The sequence below is a fragment of the Ictalurus furcatus genome, chromosome 25 (assembly GCF_023375685.1).
Source record: "Ictalurus furcatus strain D&B chromosome 25, Billie_1.0, whole genome shotgun sequence".
Taxonomy (NCBI): domain Eukaryota; kingdom Metazoa; phylum Chordata; class Actinopteri; order Siluriformes; family Ictaluridae; genus Ictalurus; species Ictalurus furcatus.
The window spans coordinates 18,954,885-18,974,725 of NC_071279.1; the positions used below are offsets into that span (position 1 = coordinate 18,954,885).

The 19,841-nt window shown below is 41.4% G+C and overlaps 2 protein-coding genes across 4 annotated transcripts; both read left to right on the forward strand.

Moving 5' to 3' along the window:
• Positions 1–304: 304 nt before the first annotated feature.
• prph2lb (peripherin 2-like b) lies at positions 305–10,486 on the forward strand. Of its 3 annotated transcripts, XM_053613892.1 has the most exons (5): positions 5,787–5,968; positions 6,086–6,238; positions 6,491–7,095; positions 8,467–8,713; positions 10,244–10,486. In XM_053613892.1, exons 3-5 carry the CDS (start codon positions 6,518–6,520, stop codon positions 10,484–10,486), a joined length of 1,068 nt encoding a protein of 355 aa, XP_053469867.1. In that variant the 5' UTR covers positions 5,787–5,968; positions 6,086–6,238; positions 6,491–6,517. The 3 variants fall into 3 exon arrangements, with proteins under 3 accessions (XP_053469866.1, XP_053469867.1, XP_053469868.1); XM_053613891.1 differs by lacking the exons at positions 5,787–5,968; positions 6,086–6,238 and adding an exon at positions 305–769; XM_053613893.1 differs by lacking the exon at positions 6,086–6,238.
• A 2,400-nt stretch (positions 10,487–12,886) lies between these two features.
• Positions 12,887–19,526, forward strand: serpina10a (serpin peptidase inhibitor, clade A (alpha-1 antiproteinase, antitrypsin), member 10a). The gene is made up of 5 exons (XM_053613894.1): positions 12,887–13,044; positions 15,588–16,157; positions 17,249–17,522; positions 17,655–17,802; positions 19,093–19,526. The coding sequence occupies exons 2-5, from the start codon at positions 15,593–15,595 to the stop codon at positions 19,279–19,281; spliced, it is 1,176 nt and encodes a 391-aa protein (XP_053469869.1). The 5' UTR covers positions 12,887–13,044; positions 15,588–15,592; the 3' UTR covers positions 19,282–19,526.
• Positions 19,527–19,841: the final 315 nt, after the last annotated feature.

Sequence of the window (19,841 nt, forward strand, 5' to 3'; positions counted from 1 at the left end):
GCTGGAACACCATGGCCACCACATAGCAACACCTTAGCAACCATCTGTAATACCATAGCACAACCATAGCAACACCTTACCAACTAGATGGAACAGCACAGCAACCACCTAACAACACCCTAGCAACCACCTGGACCACCATAGCAGCCATGCACCTGGAATATCATAGTAACTGGCTAGCAACACCCTAGCAACCACCGGGAACACCACAGCAACCACAGAGGAGAAATAAAGTCTACGCACCCCTGTTTAATGTGAAGTAAAAGAATGACACTAAGATAAACAGGTCAGATCTTTTCCTATCTTTGATGTGAAACTGCAAATTATCAGGAACTTTTTAGGAGGGTGAAAAAAAGGAAAAATAAAAAATGTACAATAATCTGGTTGTATAAGTATGCACACCCCACCAAGACTCTGTCAGCATGGCACATCCTGACACGTAAGAGCACCTCCTGTGCAGAGCCTGCTTCAGATGTTTAGCTGGATTCAGGTCTGGGTGTGGTGTTCTTTTGGTGATGTAGTGTTCATGTGCCAAACATAACTTTTGGAATTATGGAATGATTGTACCTTGTGGAATTGGTCTCATCAGACCATAACTCATTTTCCACATGGTTTGGGGTGATGTACTTGAGGTTGGATGTTTTTTGTGAGAAAGGGCTTCGGTCTAGCCGCCCTAACCGTTGATGCCACATGCAGAGAGGAATCAGTACACGTCAGATGTTCCTGCAGCTCCTTTAATGTTGCTGTAGGTCTCTTGGCAGCCTCCCTGGTAAGTTTGTGTCTTGTCCTTTTCTACATTTTGGACGGACGTCCTGTTTTTGTTGATGATGGCCTTCACTGTGTTCCATGGAAGATGTATCTAATGTTTTGGAAATGCTTTTGTACCCTTCTCCTGATCGATATCTTTCAACAAATGAGATTCTTTCGAACATAAGATTGAATGTGATTGGTTCATTCTGAACACAGCCACACCAATTTTAACAGGGGTGTGTCCACTGTACCCTGCGCTACCCTAGCACTTTCTTTCAGCTCACTGGAATCTCTGTGTATTTCCTTCAGAAAATAGAAATTGTGTATATTCTCCTGATTTACATAATTTATGTGTGTGTATGTGTGTGTGTGTGTGTGTGTTTGTGTGTGTGTGTGTGTGTGTGGGGGGGGGGGGGGGTCTGTTCAAACATCAACAAAACTCACACACTTTAGTTTTTTTTCTTCTGTGGAATGATGATGAACCGAATGGACACGCACTTGAACAGGTACAACCGCATTACACTGATCCCACATCACACTCTCTACTGCTGCGAGTTTCACATATTCATCAGTACAAAAATAAACACGCACACACACACACACACACACACACACACACACACACACAGAGCAGGTTAGTAATGAGGTGAGTTTTGAGAAGAGTCTATGACTCTGAGGTAATAAATGTATCTGAATGTGTGTGTGTGGGGGGGGGGGTGTGTGTGAGTGTGTTTATTTTACTGGGTGTGTGTAATGTTTATTCAGTAAATCTCTGTTAGTATGTGAGTAGAATCAGGTTTTTAAAGATGCAATCAGATATCTATTTTTTCAAGTCACGTCAGGTGTGTTTGGATGAACAGACTGCCGAGACATCTCAATCCCCGGCCACAGATTCCAGCTCCTCCTGGGCGTCCCCAGACTTTCCCAAACCATCCGTGAGATGTAATCTCTTCAGCGGGTCCTGGGTCTGCCCTGAGCTCTCCACTAACATGTGCCTGATACAGCTCTAACAAGAACCTTAATTATACACCCCCCTCCGAAACTATTGGAACGGCAAGGCCAGATCGTTTTTTTTTTTTTTTTTTTTTTTGCTGTAGACTGAAGACATTTGGGTTTGAGATCACAAGATGAATATGAGAAGAGAGGTTAGAATTTCAGCTTTTATTTCCTGGTATTTATACGTAGACGTGTTAAAAGACACAGAACACAGCACGCTTTGTATCAGAACACCCGATTTGTAGACGAAAAAAAAAAAATGTGACTGACAGGTGGTTCTTGTTACCCAGGTGTGTCCTGTTAGATTGATTAAACTATAAAAAGCTCTGAACATCTACTCTTGGTTTTAGCCTTCAGTTTCACCTGTGAAGAATGCATTTGTTGACCCATGAAGATCATTGAGCTGTCTATGGGAGAAAAGCGAGTCATTTTGAAGCTGAGAAAAGTGGGAAAGTCAATCAGATTACAGAATCATTACAGTCATTACAGAAACATCGGGTGTAACCAATACGACAATTTGGAATGTTCTGAAAAAGAAAGAAAACACTGGTGTACTGAGGATCAGACACCGAACGGGTCGACCAAGGAAAAAAACAACAGGTGATGACAGAAACATTGTGAGAGCTGTGAAGAAAACCCCAAAACAACAGTCAGTGACATCACCAACAACCTCCACAGGGCAGGGTGAAGATCTCACAATCCACCGTTCGAAGAAGACTTCGAGAGCAGAAATTTAGAGGCCGTACCACAAGATGGAAACCACTCATCAGCAGTAAGAATCAGAAAGATCAGATTGGAATTCACAAAGAAATACAGAGACGATCCACAAAAGTTCTGGAACCAAGATGAACCTCTACCAAAGTGATAGAAAGTCCAAAGTGTGGAGAAAGAAATGATCTGCTCATGATCCAGAACATACAAGCTGATCTGTGGAACATGGTGGAGGTAGTGTCACGGCTTGGGCTTGCACGGCTGCTTCTGGAACATTCTCACTAATCTTTATTGATGATGAACTCATGATGGAGCAGCAGAATGAATTCAGAAGTTTACAGGAACATCCTGTCTGCAGATTTACAGAGAAATGCATCCGAATGAATCAGGAGGAACTTCATCATGCAGCAAGACGACGATCCAAAACACACTTCCACCTCAACACAGGACTTCATCAGGGGGAAAGTGGAAGGGTTTAGACTGGACAAGTCCATCAGCAGACCTTCACCCAACTGATCAGCACCTCACCTCCTGAAGAGGAGACTGAAGAGAGAAACCCCCCGAAACACACAACTACTGAAAGAAGCTGCAGGAGAAACCTGGAGAAGCTTCACAGAAGAAGAAACGAACAGTTTGGTGTCAGTGAGTACAGGATTGATGCACTTACTGCAAGCAAAGGAAACACAACCAAATATTAAGTGTTATTTACTTATTAACTTCAAGACTGATCCGTTCCTATACTTTTGCTCACCTAAAAATCGTGCTGTCTGAAACAAAAGGTTCTATGGTGTATGTTGTATAACACATAAAACATAGGTTCAAAACATATTTAATATATACTATTTTGTTTTAATGTCATTTAATTTTGTTTATTTCTTCCTAAGATATTTTTTATTTCTTCACATTTTTTAAAATATTTGATTGAATTTAATTTCTCTTCGTTAACATTCCTTAACATTAACGTGTTTATTGTATTTGTATCATATTGTATTTTTAATTTAATGCTTTTAGTTGTCTTTAATGTCTGTAATATCAAATCATCTTTTTTTCGTCCCACTTTCTTTTTCTTAAATACTTTTACCACCCTACTCACTGATTGCTGATTTATTTATTTATTTATTTCTATCTGTGTTTTACTGCATTTCTGTGTGAATAAAGGTGACCTCCGTAAACACAACACGTTCCCCGTTCCTCCTGTGAGAACTCGAGAACAGGAGTCCGTGGGCTAACGGAGAGGAAACAGGAACAAGACGCTAACCCGATTATCCTCTGTAGCACATTTAACATGAAATGAAACATTTTTCTGCTGAACTAATCAACGGGACGTTTGGCTAATAAATGCGATTAGCGTTTCCAGGAACTGGGCCGTGCACAAAGGCTCCACTGTGGATGCGATAGGCTTCGTTTCTTATTACGATGGTTATAATGCTTTAGAATCTTGACATAAAGCGATACTTTATGTTTTATTCAATGTCTAGTGCACATGCACGTAGAGAGAGAGAGAGAGAGAGAGAGAGAGCGAGAGAGAGAGAGATCATCTCACATTGTGTATGTTTACATCTCTAAAGCTGGCCTTCTCATGAACTATCAGTGTGATGTGTTCATTATATAATTGTGCTCTTTAATCAGATTCATTTGGATTAAACAGGGCCATATGGTCACGTTGGGTGCAATAATATTGGCGCCTTCCACACATGACATCAGCGATTGGGAAACAAACTGTTAGATGTTTTAGTGAGGACCCGAGCAGACGAGCCTGTCGTTTGTGATTGTTCCTCTCGTGGGCTGTTAGCAGAGGAAATGTTATTTACCGGTTCATACTGTATGGACATGAAGGATTAGAATGTGTGTCATGCTGTTATCGGATAACTATCAGGAAATACTGAGTGACAGGGCGATGTGGTGAAGTTGGTTATTTTCCAATAATAGCATGCCTCCATGATTTCTCAGAATATGTCGACAAACCTGTCTGATCACTTTTTGTTCATGACATAGTTTAAACATTTTCAAGACGCCCCGCATAACACTTCACCCTGCTGGACAAAAAAAAAAACCCAGTAGAAACACTCATAGAATGTGTAATGGTTTTAATGGTTATAATGGGAATTGTATTGGCGTTAATGTGGGTCTCTGCTGGAAATTTGTTGCCTTCTGTTCATGTCATGTTATATCTAGGGGATACCATTAAGGACCAATAATGGTAATGGTAATAGTGTAATAGTTAGCTGATGGTTTGTACTGTAATGGTATTTGTAGTGGAAACCATTAGAATTTATGTGCTTGTTCCTGCTTGTTTTTTTTTTTTTTTGGGGGGGGGGTTCTTTTATTTTATTTTATTCAATTTTTTGTTGTTGTTCCAGAGATTGTTTACCATAGTGAAAGCTAACGGCAGCTAAATATATAAATGTAGTGTTTTAGGGTTTATTTATTTATTTATTTATTTATGTATATCTTTTATAAATAGGTCTATAAAGTTGCATGTTTTTCATTATGTTGGTAATTTTGACTTGTGGAGCTCTGACTAGCTCCTTCTTCAACATTAAGAAGATAATGTTAATTATGTTAATATGTGCTAATGTTGTCATGACACTATTTCAAAGTGAATCTTTACAAAGCTCTGAACGGTGAATCAAATGAATCAAAGCTCTCAGTTTGACTCACTGAGTGAACAGTTCAAAGGAATCAATTCCTTATGTAATGACAGTTCCTATTGAGCACAGAGATGTGTGTTTAGGAGCGTCTGAGCGGCTCTTCGTCACTTGTCCATCGCTCCGATGCCACCGTGTGGCACAAATCTTTTGAGATTATTTGATCTGTAGTAAGAAATTTTTAAATATGACAATTTTTTAATTTTCCTCTTAACTTTTAAAGAAAAAAATCCGTTTATTTGCATGTTAAAGGCCATTTTGAGTAACAATTCAGCAAGTTGGATTACAACATGTGATTAAGAAGAGCTACACACTGAGTGAAGACTAATTAGATTTTAATAATAATAATAATATTTAACTATCAGTTGTGAATTATTATTAAATGTTCCATAAATCATGTTTATGTACATAGACCTACATTAGAAATAATAGTCGGTTAAAAAAATCTCCTCAGGAAACCACCAAAGTTGAGATCCCATGTTGTAGAGGGATGCTATACAGATACTTTAAAGGTTCCCCCAGTGGGGTCAAACTAATAGAACCCAATAGAACCTTTTCGAAGAGCGCACTAGAGCAACAGGAGTATTGTGTTTCTTCAGCATGCGTGCATCTGGATTTTACAGACAAGGAAACACTCCTCTGAACTTGGATTGGTCGAGGCAGTCTGGCGCTTTTCCATTAAATCCTGACGGTAAGCCGATTACGTGGCTCAGAGGCAGGCCACTGCTCCGTCCATCTCTCTGTGCTCAGTTGAAAATATATCAGTAATGACCGGCGTGAAAAGGGGATATTAATATGTCTGAAACTCAAATATATATGGATCTATCTCACGTAAGGAGAACGTGACCACGGGGAAAACGAAGGTATGTGTCTGTTCTTAAGATGCTGGTAAATCCTATCTGGATGTCTGACGTTGTACTTTATTTCTATAAGCATTTTTATTATAATGAATTTTTTTATTTGTGTGTATTATAATGCAGAAATATCACAGTTTCTTACGACGCTCCCAATATTGCTTTGTTCTGATAACGCTACACCACAGCGCTGTTGAATCCTGGATGGTGATTGGTCAGAAGGTGTTGAGTAATTCTCTATAACAGCAGCTCTGACAGTAGCCCAGCTCCAAATCTCAGGTTTATATTAATGCGCTCGTTCTAATACGTTATCATTTTCTGTAATGAGATTCATTTATGGAAGGAGTCTCCAGTGTCAGCACATTGTACCAGTCAGAGGTGAAGCTGTAACTTTGAGATTTCCTCCATCTTGGTTTTAGTGCAGCTCAGGCCACCTCAGCTAATCTGATTACGAGGGGCCACTAGAAATAACCCTCTCCCCCATTCCCATTGCTCTGCCCTGCTGACCGTATCTTCACCTTCTCCCCCCAGACCTACTGCCCTAATATCTCCAATAAAATGGCAGTCTTAAAGGTGACCTTCACTAAGACGAGTCGAGGCAAGCTGGCCCAGGCTCTGTGGGTGCTGAACTGGGTCTCTGTGATTACGGGCCTCGTGCTCTTCAGCTTGGGCCTTTTCTTAAAAGTGGAGATCCAGAAAAGACGAGAGCTCATGGCCGACGACGTCCATTCTGTGCCAAACATGCTGATCACCGTGGGCCTGGCCGCCTGTGGCATCAACTTCCTGGGTGGGAAGATCTGCTACGACTGCGTGGACGTGGACAATTTCCTGCACTGGAAGATCCTCATGCTGCCGTACATCATCTGTACCTTCTTCTTCACCTTCTGCATCCTGGTGGAAGCTCTGATGTGCTACACCATGCGCAGAGACCTGGAAGCAGCTCTGTTTTCTGGTCTGCAGGACGCCATGCACTACTACAAGGACACGGACATGCCCGGGCGCTGTTACATCAAGCATAGCGTTGATCTCCTGCAGATCCAGTTCCAGTGCTGTGGAAATGATGGGTTTAGAGATTGGTTTCACATCCAGTGGGTCAGTAACCAGTACCTGGACATGACCAGCAGTGAAGTGATGAAGTGAGTAGAATCAAATTTCATATTTATTATTTTAACAAAGAATGCTAAGCTAAAGTTTTAGAATTAAAAAAGGGTACTTAGTGGTCCTTCAGATGTTTAATTCTACAGCTCTACTGGGAAGACTTTCTGACACTTTTCTTTTTCTAAACTAAATAGAAGTCAAGTTTATCTGCAAAGCGCATAGGAAAAACAAGAAATGATGACCTAAGTGCTGTACGAAAGCTCCGTTCAAATCCCTCAAGATAATAAAATTAAGTATCAAAGTGATTGAAAAATGAAGAGTACTGAAATAGATATATATATATATATAAAGGACAATTAAAATACAAAATGAAAAAGGTAAAAATATTAAATTAATATAAAAAAGGTGGCTTCCACACTTATTAGTCTGTTTGTAGAATCTGAATCAGAGTGAAATTGATTCTTTTGATTCATTTGCTCTTTGGTTTGGTTTGTTCGCTGAATCAGAAGGAAATTTGTTATTTTGATTCGTTTGCTCTTTGTTTTGTTTTCTGAATCAAAGTGAAATTGATTCTTTTTATTCATTTGCTCTTTGGTTTGTTTTGTTTACTGAATCAGAGGGAAATTATTTGTTTTGATTCATTTGCTCTTTGGTTTTGTTTGGTTTCACACTGCACATAATGAAACGGGGCAGTGGAGGCTTGGCGGTTAAGGCTCTGGGTTACTGATCAGAAGGTCGGGGGTTCAAGCCCCAGCACTGCAAAGCTGCCACTGTTGGGCCCTTGAGCAAGGCCCTTAACCCTCTCTACTCCAGGGGGCGCTGTATCATGGCTGACCCCAGCTTCCTGACAGGCTGGAGTATGTGAAGAAAACAATTTCACTGTGCTGTAATGTATACGTGACCAATAAAGACTCATTCATTAAACAATCCAAAAAGCAAAAATAAAAATTGTGAACTCAGAAACTCACAAAACTCAGAAATACAGCAAACCAAAAACAGTAAACAAAGCTTTATGAAATATGTACTGAGAGCATGGAGAACCTAAAGCTCCAGAATCTCCTGCAGCACTACAGCTCTGTGCGTTGGCTCAGTTTAGCAGTTCACATCTACAGAAAAATGTCGACGGCATCCCAAAAACCCTGCACTGTTTGGTCTTTTTCATGCAGTTGGATCGATCCATGATCTAATCGTTTTCTCACTATAGTCGAATCGTGCAGTTATTACAGCAAACAAACCAAATCAATGTTCAATTTTCCTCAGACTAAACAAAACCAGACTAATGTGTGTGAAAGCTCCCTGAGTCTCAAATCAGAAACTCTGCAGAGATGAGCTCTACTTAACTCTGTACAGAGCTTAGCTCAGGTCAAATCTAAACCAAATGCTCACCTTCTGCGTCCTCTTCCGCTTAGTCGGCAGAGAAGCAACGTGGAGGGGAAGTACCTCCTGGACGGAGTGCCCTTCAGCTGCTGTAACCTGTTCTCCCCTCGGCCCTGCATCCAGCACCAAATCACCAACAGCTCTGCACACTACAACTACGACTACCAGACGGAGGAACTGAACCTGAACCAGAAGGGCTGCAGACACGCGCTACTGGATTACTACACCCACATCATGCAGTCCATCGGCTTCATCGTGCTCATCATCTGGCTCTTCGAGGTCTGACACATATCAATCACTCAACTTTCCACTGTTGAATTTCATTTTGTAGTTCTCAAGTCAACCCATCAGGGTTTAAAAACGTGTGTAACTGTTGATATGTGGCTCAGTGGTGGCTCAGTGGTGGCTCAGTGGTAGCTCAGTGGTCAGAAAGTCATGAGTTCAAACCTCAGTACTGCCACTGTTGGGCCCTTGAGAAAGGCCCTTAACCCCCAACTGCTCAGATGTATAAATGAAATGATTGTAAGTTGCTCTGGATATGAGAGTCTGCCAAATGCCGTAAATGTAATATGGAAGGCGATTTGCAGAAGGAGGAGTCTCCAACGTCAGAGGTAAAGCTGTAACTTTAGGTTTTCTTACATTCTCAAGACATAAGAGTTTGTGTTTTGCGATTTTATTTGGGAACATGGCAAGCTGCATGGTTTTTAGAATAAAGAGGGGCTGGTGAGGGAATGACTGTTTATAGCTGCTGTAACATACGTAAGAACAGGAACTATTTACTGTAAATGCAAAGGGATAAAGAGCATGATGTGTCGCTCATAAATAACTCCAAATAATTGGAAAATTGCTGTGATATAAGAGGACTATACAAGTAATGAAGCAAGGAATAAAGCACTTGGGGTGGTAACAGCAACGCCACTTCAGAGTTACAACCCTATCATGGATTATTTTCCTATAACAGCGTGTCCTAGGTGTTTTAAGTGTTTCCATCTACAACCCCAATTCCAAAAAAGTTGGGAATCAGGCCTGTTTTTAACGCAGTGCCACCTGAGGGCCCGAAGATCACAGGCATGCGATATTTATTTTCACCCTCGTCCCTTGCGCACAGAAATTTCTCCAGATTCTCTGAATCTTTTGATGATATGTACTGTAGATGATGAGATATCCAGAGTCTTCGCAGTTTTACGTTGAGGAACATTATTCTGAAATTGTTCCATGAATTGTAGACGCAGTTTTTCGCAGATTGGTGAACCTCTTGTCTATCTTTACTTCTGAAAGACTCCGCCTCTCTAAGATCCTCTTTTTGTCATCTTACTGTCCTGTTCCCAATTAACCTCCAGCTGTTTCTTTTCAATAACACTTACTTTTCCAGCCTTTTGTCGCCCCCGTCCCAACTTTTTTGAGACGTGTTGCGGCCATAGAATTCAAAATTACCTTATTTTTTCCCTTAAAACGGTAAATTTCCTCACTTTAAACATCTGATATGTTTTCTGTGTTCTATTGTGAATAACATCTGGGCTCACGAGATTTGCAAATCACTGCATTCGGTTTTTATTTACATTTTACACAGCGTCCCAACTGTTTTGGAATTGGGTTTAACCCTAAACAGAGGTGTTCCCTTTCAGAAAAGACTCCAAGTAGAACCCTTTTAGCAAACTAAAAGCCTTAACCGCTCAAAGAACCCCCAGAGACATGTGACGAGCCTTTCAGCGGCCCTGCTTTTCAGATGTCTCCATTTAACACGGTAAAAGTTTCCTCTTCTGATCTTCACATTTCTCTTCTCTTCTTCTTTTCTTCTCTGTTCTAAAGCTTGCTGTGCTCACGGGAGTCCGTTACCTGCAGACCTCCATGGAGAATGTGCTGAAGTTAGGAAACCCCGACTCTGAGTCAGAAGGCTGGCTTCTGGAGAACAGCATCGCGGAGACAGCCCGCTATAACTTCAACATCATCAAGAACCTGGGAAAGTGCTACCAGGTGGACGATGATCCCAACATCGACGTCCCGAGCAGCAGAGCGAACGTCCCCACTCAGCAAATCCCGGTGGCCAGCTAGCGAAAGGTTCACTGCCAGACTTGAAAAGGTAGACTGAGATCCACGGTGACCTTATAACGTCTCCGAGAAGCTCCGTGTTCTGAAGTCGAGGTTCTAAGGTGAAAAGTCACCTAGTGCTATACTGAAGAGTTGCAGAAACGGTTTCCATTCAAATGATTATAAATGTGAAGGAATTTGTTGCACTAAAACAAAAAAAACCAACCTCAAACGCCTTGTTAAAAATGTAACATCCTTTTTATTTATATATATATATATATATATATATATATATATATATATATAATGTACAAAATGCATGTGATTTGGTGTGATTTTTGTAACCATGAAACCTGTCTAGAGTTCCTGACTCTCTTAACGACATTAATTACGCTTAATGACTTTCCTATGCACAGTAGCTCCTGCATGTGATTTATCCTGAATAAATCATCAATAATCCAGGACTTTAAGGGTTAATAAAAATAGAAATGCTGAGGCATCTTGGCACAGCGTCTCACGGCTGCTGTTTTCATAACGAAGGTACTATCTGCTGCTTCTGCTAATAAGAATAAACAACGTTTACCTTTTATGCAATGCTTTTAATTGATTTATAACCGAAATAAGAAATGTCAAACGCGTGACATGTATGAATGATTAAAAAAAAAACATTAAAACTATGTGAAAGATATGGAGGTAAATACAGTTACGCACAATAGTCTTTGTATTAGTAATACTGTTGAAAAACATTTTGACCTGATTAAAAAAAAAATTCAATTGATTCATTAATTACAATGTTAATCTGCAATATATTTTGAGGAGTGAATCGGTTCATTTGACTCAAGAATCGACTCTTTGATCTCACAACCTTTTTTCCCCCTCAAATCTGAAGATATTTTGACTGCTGATTGTTTTTATTTTCCGTACAGTACAGATGGATTAATCTGTTTACGATGCTGTATAATTAGTGATTAGTACGTTCACCTCACAGGGTTGGAGGTTCGATTCCTGCCACGGCCCTGTGTGTGGGGAGTGTGCGGGGGTTTCCTCCGGGTACTCCGGTTTCCTCCCCCAGTCCAAACACATGCATGATAGGCTGATTGGCGTGTCTAAAGTGTCCGTAGTGTATGAATGGGTGTGTGAATGTGAATGTGTGTGTGATTGTGCCCTGCGATGTATTGGCACCCGGTCCAGGGTGTACCCCACCTTGCTCCCATGCCTCCTAGGATAGACTCCAGGTTCCCCGTGACCCTGTAGGATAAGCGCTATATAAAATGGATGGATGGATGGATGTATTAAGTGCATTTGAAAACTGTATAGCACTAAGACAAGCCTTATGTGGAGTTGTTGTGTTGTTCATAGCATAACCCGTTATACACGAACGTGTAAAAATGACTGATGACTATTTTGTTTAAATTATTGAAGCATTGAAAACTATTCCATACACATATGTAAAATTGCCTCTTTTTTTTTCTTTTTTCTTTTTTTAAATTACATTCATATCCACCCTCTCAAAACTAGCCTGCACTGACTGAGTGTAATGTCTTTCCTGCGAATAAATTCATCAGACCTTCTCTTTGTGCATTGGACATGCCAATGTTAATAAATCATAATACTAAATCCTATCTGGTGAAAACAGTTTTTAAAGCGTTTTTAAATGAATGTATTGAGTGAATGAAACAATGACTTGCTGTACTCACAGGCTAACATGTAAAAAGACACTCACTGGCGCCACCTACTTGTGTAATGATGTAATTTACGGAAAGGGTCGGTGAATGAATGTTTTTGTTGCATCAAAAGATTCGAGTCACTGGGATGAATCGAAATCGCCACCGCTAGCGCTCAACGTTCACCTCCAAGAACTGAATCAAAGAGCCGACTCACTTGTGAACGACACATCACTGGTTATTTGCATGGTTCTTCTGCCTCTGCTGGCAAAATGTTAGAACAGCGTGCATCATCATTTTATTCGGGGTTAAAAATACATTCATTAATACAATAAAATAAAGGGCTATAACATTATATTAAAGATTGTAATACCTATATGCAAATCTTTTACTAGAAATGAAATATATATGTGCAAATATATTAAATAAACATAAACATCTTTCACTCATAGGCTAAATTTAAAAGTGCATAAGAGTGCGTAAGATGTGTTGCACAGAACTCTAAATCATAATAATCTTTATTAATATAATATATAAATGTGCAGAAATATAATCATTCAGATTTTCAATGGTTACATTTGTTTGTTTGTTTGTTTAAGTGAATATGGGCGTGGCCATGTTCAGCTCAGATTTCCGCATTATTATTATTATTATTATTATTATTATTATTATTATTATTATTATTCTGATCAGTTCTACAGTGGTGTGTGACGGTGTGCAGACCCAGATGAAGGCTTCATCCTGGGTGTTGTGTAAGAGCCGTGTTGGTGAATCGGTTCAGTCTGCGTTCCGCACCGAGCTGCTGCTGATCCGCTCCTAATCCGTGAATATTCTCCCTCTGCTTCAGGATTATTTGCTGATTATTGAACAGAAATACTTCGAAAGGATTCGGCTTGTTCCTGTGCTGGAGGATCATCTGTAAGTAGCGCATGACAGTCAGAGTGCGGTTATTATCACGCAGAATAACGGACATGCGGTAATCACGCAGCGTTTATTTACAGAGCTGCGTGTTTACATGGAACAGAAACGCGTTCATTCTCAGAGATCAGTTACAATCATCCACCGGGTTCACATCCCATATCTATAATGAGAAATATCACTGATTAATAATACACTCATATACTGTAGACGCACTGAATACAGGCCTGTAACACACACACACACACACACAAACACACACACACACACACTCAAAACAGAAGAGGCGAGTCATTATTACAAAATAACATTTACAAATGATGTAATGGTGAAATTCGTGATGTTCTGGGGTATTTAGAAATGATAATAATAACAATAATAATAATAATAATAATAATAATAATAATAATAATAATAATATCACAACAACAAGGTGTGTTCGTCGTCATTACACAGTCAGAAAAGAAGGGCACGTTTTTCGGGATGGAAAAAATTAAATAAACAAATGGTATGAAATTGTGCTTTGTCACTGGGGTGGTGCTCTTACCTTCTGTACCTCCTAATGTGAAAGCCTAAATATAGCCTAATTATGTTATTTTACGGTAAAGCTTTAAATATACCGTAGAGGCATTTTCTAGGTAAAAGGTAGAAAAGGTGTACGCTTGGCGTTATTACACAAGAGTACAACTGAGTGTAGGAGTCATATTACTGCAGGAGAATCTTAACAAACAATGGGATAAACTACACTACACATTCAAATACAAATATCATTTGGTACACACACACACACAATGCTTTTCACGACTGTCCGTGTATTATTATAGTATTATAGGAGAGCATTATTATATTTAAAGATGTAATAAATATTTATAAAAACAGGATATAATACAGGATAAAGTGGTTCCTGAAGATGAATGAACAGAGGATGTGGTAAAGGAATGTACAGTAGGCGGTGTGGGTGTTGTGTAGCAAGTATAAGTACAGTACATGCACCTTTCTAGATAAAAGATACATACTACAAGGTAGAAATGCTGAGGAAATGGTGTAGAGATGGTGTGGAAATGGTGTAGAGGTGGTGTGGAGATGGTGTAGAGATGGTGTGGAGATGGTGTGGAGATGGAGATGGTGTAGAGATGGTGTGGAAATGGTGTAGAGATGGTGTGGAGATGGTGTGGAAATGGTGTAGAGATGGTGTAGAGATGGTGTGGAAATGGTGTAGAGATGGTGTGGAAATGGTGTAGAGATGGTGTGGAGATGGTGTAGAGATGGTGTGGAGATGGTGTGGAAATGGTGTAGAAATGGTGTGGAAATGGTGTGGAAATGGTGTAGAGATGGTGTGGAAATGGTGTAGAAATGGTGTAGAGATGGTGTAGAGATGGTGTAGAGATGGTGTACACTGGAGAGCACCAACCCAGCAACAAGGAAAAGTAGCATGCGGTAGTTTTTTCTGAGACTGTAGGAGTCATAAAATAATCTTAACACACAATGAGACATCAGTGAAATGTGCCATGATTTTTCTTTAGAATAACACAATAACAAAGTCTTCTTCTTCCTCTTTTTCTTCTTCTTCCCCTTCTTTTTCTTCTTCTTCTTCCTCTTCCTCTTCTTCTTCCTCTTCATCTTCTTCTTCCTCTTCTTTTTCTTCTTCTTCTTCCTGTTCCTCTTCTTCTTCCTCTACTTCCTCCTCTTCTTCTTCTTCTGCTTCTTATTATTATTAGTAGCGGTAGGATTACTATTATTATTACAGTTTACATGTTGTCCAGGCTTTCACACTAACATTCTCGCACACATTCCCGGTCAGTATTGACCAGGTAGAGTGTGTTTATCCGTATGTTGCCCTTTGTCCATGTCAACTTTAAAGCACAGACGCAAGCCTTTCTGCAGGTTTCTCTGGTTTAGATTACATCACGCTGTGTACTTTATCTCGTCCTCTTACACTCATTTACACAGAGAGATAACAAGAGAAGTTCAAGAAGAAAGCGTTAACTGGGACTGTACAAGGATAAAAACTGACTGCTCAGGAACTCCACTGCAGACGTTTTGTATATTTAATGTAGCCGATCGTCCAGTGTAACACATTCACCTGCAGATATTACTCACAACGTTAGAATGTAGACGCAGTGTTTATAATATTCAGATATAATGCCGGCTCGGATGGGGATATCAGCAACAGATTCATTTTTATTGAACAAGGATAGAAATTAAATCTACGCACCACGAGCAAAAAATGTTGATTTCAATTAACATTACACATACAAAATACGGATAAAGAGACCGGCTAATGTTCATGATATTAATATAACTGCTATATTTGCATCCTTTCACCCCAGCTCTGTAAAATATACAGCGCATCAACCTTTCGTTGTTTGATGTATTTTTTAGAGTATATGATTTATTGAATAATTTGCACATAAAAAAATGTAATGAAAACAATTATTGTATTGACTTTTATTAGGTAGTTACAGTCTAAAAAAGTTCAGTGCTTTGGATTTTAATTGAAAACGATCACATATAGTGATTCTCTGTACCACTTTCATCAACAGGAGCCATGGAGAACATCTTCATTCTGCTCAGCGTAACCCTCCTCGCCGCAGGTATTCACGGTCAGACGCAGAACGTCGACGTGCAGGAGCTGACCACCCGGAGCGCTGACTTCGCCACGGCGCTGTACCGCAGGATTGCTAGCACGAGCGACGATAACTTTGCGTTCTCCCCTTTAGCAGCCACCCTGAGCCTGGCGTCTCTGTCAGCAGGAGCTGGAGAGGACACACTCAAAGAGCTGCTGCACACACTAAAACTGTCTCCTATGGAGAGAGACGGAGAACCGGACCGGATCTCCACGTTGTTGCAGCAGATGAGGGAAGCTGTAGCTCAGACTGTAGCGACGGGTCTGTTTATCAGCCAGGATTTCGAGGTTGATCAAAGCTTCAGGAGCCAGGTGAAGAAGTTCTACAACGCAGATGTGAAGAGTGTGGAGTTCTCCAACACGCAAGCCACTAAAGCCAGCATGAGTGAGTATGTTACAGGCAGCACCGGGAACAAGGTCAGGGAGGTGCTGGACGCCGTGGATCCTCAAAGCCAGCTCATGCTCATCAGTGCTGCATATTACACAGGTGAGGACCAATCAGGGTGCTTCATTGTTCTTCTCCAAGGGTTCTGCGTTTCCTATCCTCATGTGTTAGATCATCCAGCTGAGAATGCACGAGGACCTGAGGACAGCACCAACACACCATGACGTGTGAACATCTGTAGATTCAGAAGGCTTAAGGTTTTATCTAGGATGTTACAAAAAAGTATCAGAACGGGTTGAAAGCAGAACCCTTTTATGAAGTGCCCTCAACAAACCTGTTTTTACCAAGAGTGTGTGTATCTGGTTATTTGTGCCATACAAACTCTGAATTACTGCTCATTATTTTACCTAGAACCTCTCAGGTGCTCTTCAAGGGTTCTTTAAGGGCTCTTTATTGGAAAATGAAGAGCCCTTACCCCCCTGAAAGGGTACTACTTGGAACCTGTTTGGTGGAGAAACACATTGCTGTACAGTTCTGCATAGAACGTTTAAGCATTCCTGCAGAGGGATAACCAAAGGACCCTTGACCTAAATTTGTGTGTTCGAACAGTGACAACATTGTGTTATTGCAGATGTTATTGCAGTAAAGTCTGGCACCTATGGAGAGAGATGGAGAAGCAGGCCAGATCCCAGTTTTGCTCCAGTAGATGAGAGAAAATGGGTTCTTCAAGGGTTCATAAAAGGTTCATTCGATAACTAAGGGCTCATAGCTTCCAACAAAATGGTTCTTCTTGGAATCCTTCTAGTAGAGGAATGCATTGTTGTACATAATTTTTTAAGGATTCCTTAAAAATAATTCTTGGGATAACCCAAGAATTCTTATGGGTTCTGAATCTTCTAACAGTGTACACCACATTGTGTTATTACAGATGCATGTAAAGAGCTGCTTCAATATTTAGGCCTGGCTCCTCTGGAGAGAGACGGAGAACCAGATCAGCTCCCATGCCGCTCTAGCGGATATGGGAAACTGGGTCCTTCAATGGTTCTTTGAGGGTTCATTGGAAAAGAAAGAGCTCTTGGAGTCCGAAAAAATGGGTTTTAAGTTTTAAGGAATCCTTCTAGTAGAGAAACACTTTTCAGGTTCTACCTTAAGGGTTCTAATGTAATAGAATATGTTCTATTTTTCTCAACCAGGCCAGTGGAAGCTCCCGTTCAATGCCAGCTTCACTCAGGAGGAGCGGTTCTATGTTGATAAGTACCACATCGTCCAGGTGCCTATGATGGTCCGCTCAGATAAATACTACCTGGCGTATGACCCATCTCTGAAGGTGGGCATTCTGAAGCTGCGGTGCATCGACGGTACCGCCATGCTGGTCCTCCTGCCGGATGAAGACGTAGATTACACGTCTGTGGATGAAGCCCTGACTGCTGAAGTGTTCCTCGGATGGGTAGCAAAGCTGAAGAAAACGTATGTCAGGGCTAGTTTATTACACACCATTCTACAGGCTAACACAGGAGCTAATTTTTAAACACTGCAATGCATCAGTGATTAACTGTGATTGAATAGTAATGTATGTTTGGTCATGTGATCACTCCACAGGAAGTTAGAGGTCATGTTGCCCAGGTTCTCTGTGGAGTACACCTTCTCTCTGAAGAACAGCCTCCCTAGTCTGGGCTTTACCAAATTCCAGGATAGCAGTGCAGATCTGACAGGAATCAGCAAAACCTCTGGGCTGAAATTGTCTGAGGTAGCGTACATCCATTTCTGATCAGTAATGGGCAGCGGGGGTGGGATGGTGGGGAACTGAGGGGCAGCAGCCTGGGAGTGAGGACAGAGAACTGTAATAATGGGCAGAACTGTAATTACTGCACTGCCCTTCACTGCTTTCACACTAAACATTGTGAAGATATATAAAAAAAATCTAAAAACCCCACAGAAACTCTGACCCTGCCCACCAACTCCCACAAAAATCTGACCACACCCACCCCTTCCACAGAAACTCTGACCACACCTCTTGTTCACTTTTGAAGAGACTCTGACCATGCCCTTAGCCACTCTCACAGAACCTCTGACCACACCCCTTGTCCACTCTTGCAGAACCTTTGACCATGCCCCATTCACTCTTGCAGAAACTCTGAATGCACCCACCCTAATTTGAACACACTCTCACCACACCCAGCCTCCTCTGAACGTACTCTTACCACACTTACCCTCCTCCTGAGACTCTCTGAAAACACCCACCCTTTTCCTGAGTCACTATGACCATACCTACCCTCCTCCTGAGCCACTATGACCACACCCACCCTCCTCCTGATACACTCTGACCACACCTACCTTCCACCTGAGTCACTATGACCACACCTACCCTCCTCCTGAGCCACTCTGACCACACCTACCCTCCTCCTGATACACTCTGACCACACCTACTGTCCTCCTGATACACTCTGACCACACCTACCCTCCTCCTGATACACTCTGACCACACCTACCTTCCACCTGAGTCACTATGACCACACCTACCCTCCTCCTGAGCCGCTCTGACCACACCTACCGTCCTCCTGAGCCACTCTGACCACACCCACCCTCCTCCTGATACTCTGACCACACCTACCTTCCACCTGAGTCACTATGACCACACCTACCCTCCTCCTGAGCCACTCTGACCACACTTACCCTCCTCCTGAGCCACTCTGACCACACCTACCGTCCTCCTGAGTCACTATGACCACACCTACCCTCCTCCTGAGCCACTCTGACCACACCTACCATCCTCCTGAGCCACTCTGACCACACCTACCATCCTCCTGAGCCACTCTGACCACACCTACCCTCCTCCTGATACATTCTGATCCCACCCACACCTACCCTTCCCCTGAGACACCAAGACCACGCCCACACACTCCCACAGTTATTTCAGTTTCTACCTGCCAGGATTTTTATGTAATGAACTCACATGTTCTGATTATTTAAAATGGGATGGGCTTCATTGGCTATTCTGATGGTGGTATGATGTTATCACGGCCCCTTCTGGTTGCAGGCACTGCAGAAGGTCCTGGTGGAAGTGGATGAGCAAGGAGGCTCAGCTGCTCCCTCCTCCAGCAGTCTCTTCATGGAGACTCTTCCTCCGAGGCTCACCTTCAATCGGCCTTTCCTGTTTCTCATCTATCACGAGGCCACTAAAACCCTGCTGCACATGGGCCGTGTGATCAACCCCACTACGAAGTAGTCAAGTTTGTGTTCATGCATCACCTAAAACATATTTAGCATACCCTTCCTTCTGTGCACTGATTAGCATTACTGGAATCTCCATTATACAAAGTATAGATCTGTATGTAATGTAATAGCGTAAACAGTTATCTACATGGAGTAATTCACCGTTATTAATATAAATGCTTACTGGCCAAGCTAACTTTATATGTTACCACCTAATTCACCCATATTAAAGTCATTATTACCCATTATACCACAGTGCTTCTGAATTCTGGACTCTGATTGGTCGGTACGTAGCAGCAGCTTTTATATTAACGCGCAAGTTCTAATACATTACCGTTTCTATAGTAACAGCTCACGCACACGGACTAGTATGTGGGTGATCTACATAAACAGATGTTATTAAAAATGTGTGGATTCGTTGATGTGGTGAAGTTTTCTGTAAGGATACATTCATGTAAGATTTATGGAAGGAGTCTCCAGTGTCAGCACTTTATAAGAGTCAGAGATAAAGCTGTAAGTTTCCAACATCTTCAGGACAGAGGAGTTTACGCTGTCCGGTTTCTCAGTAACATG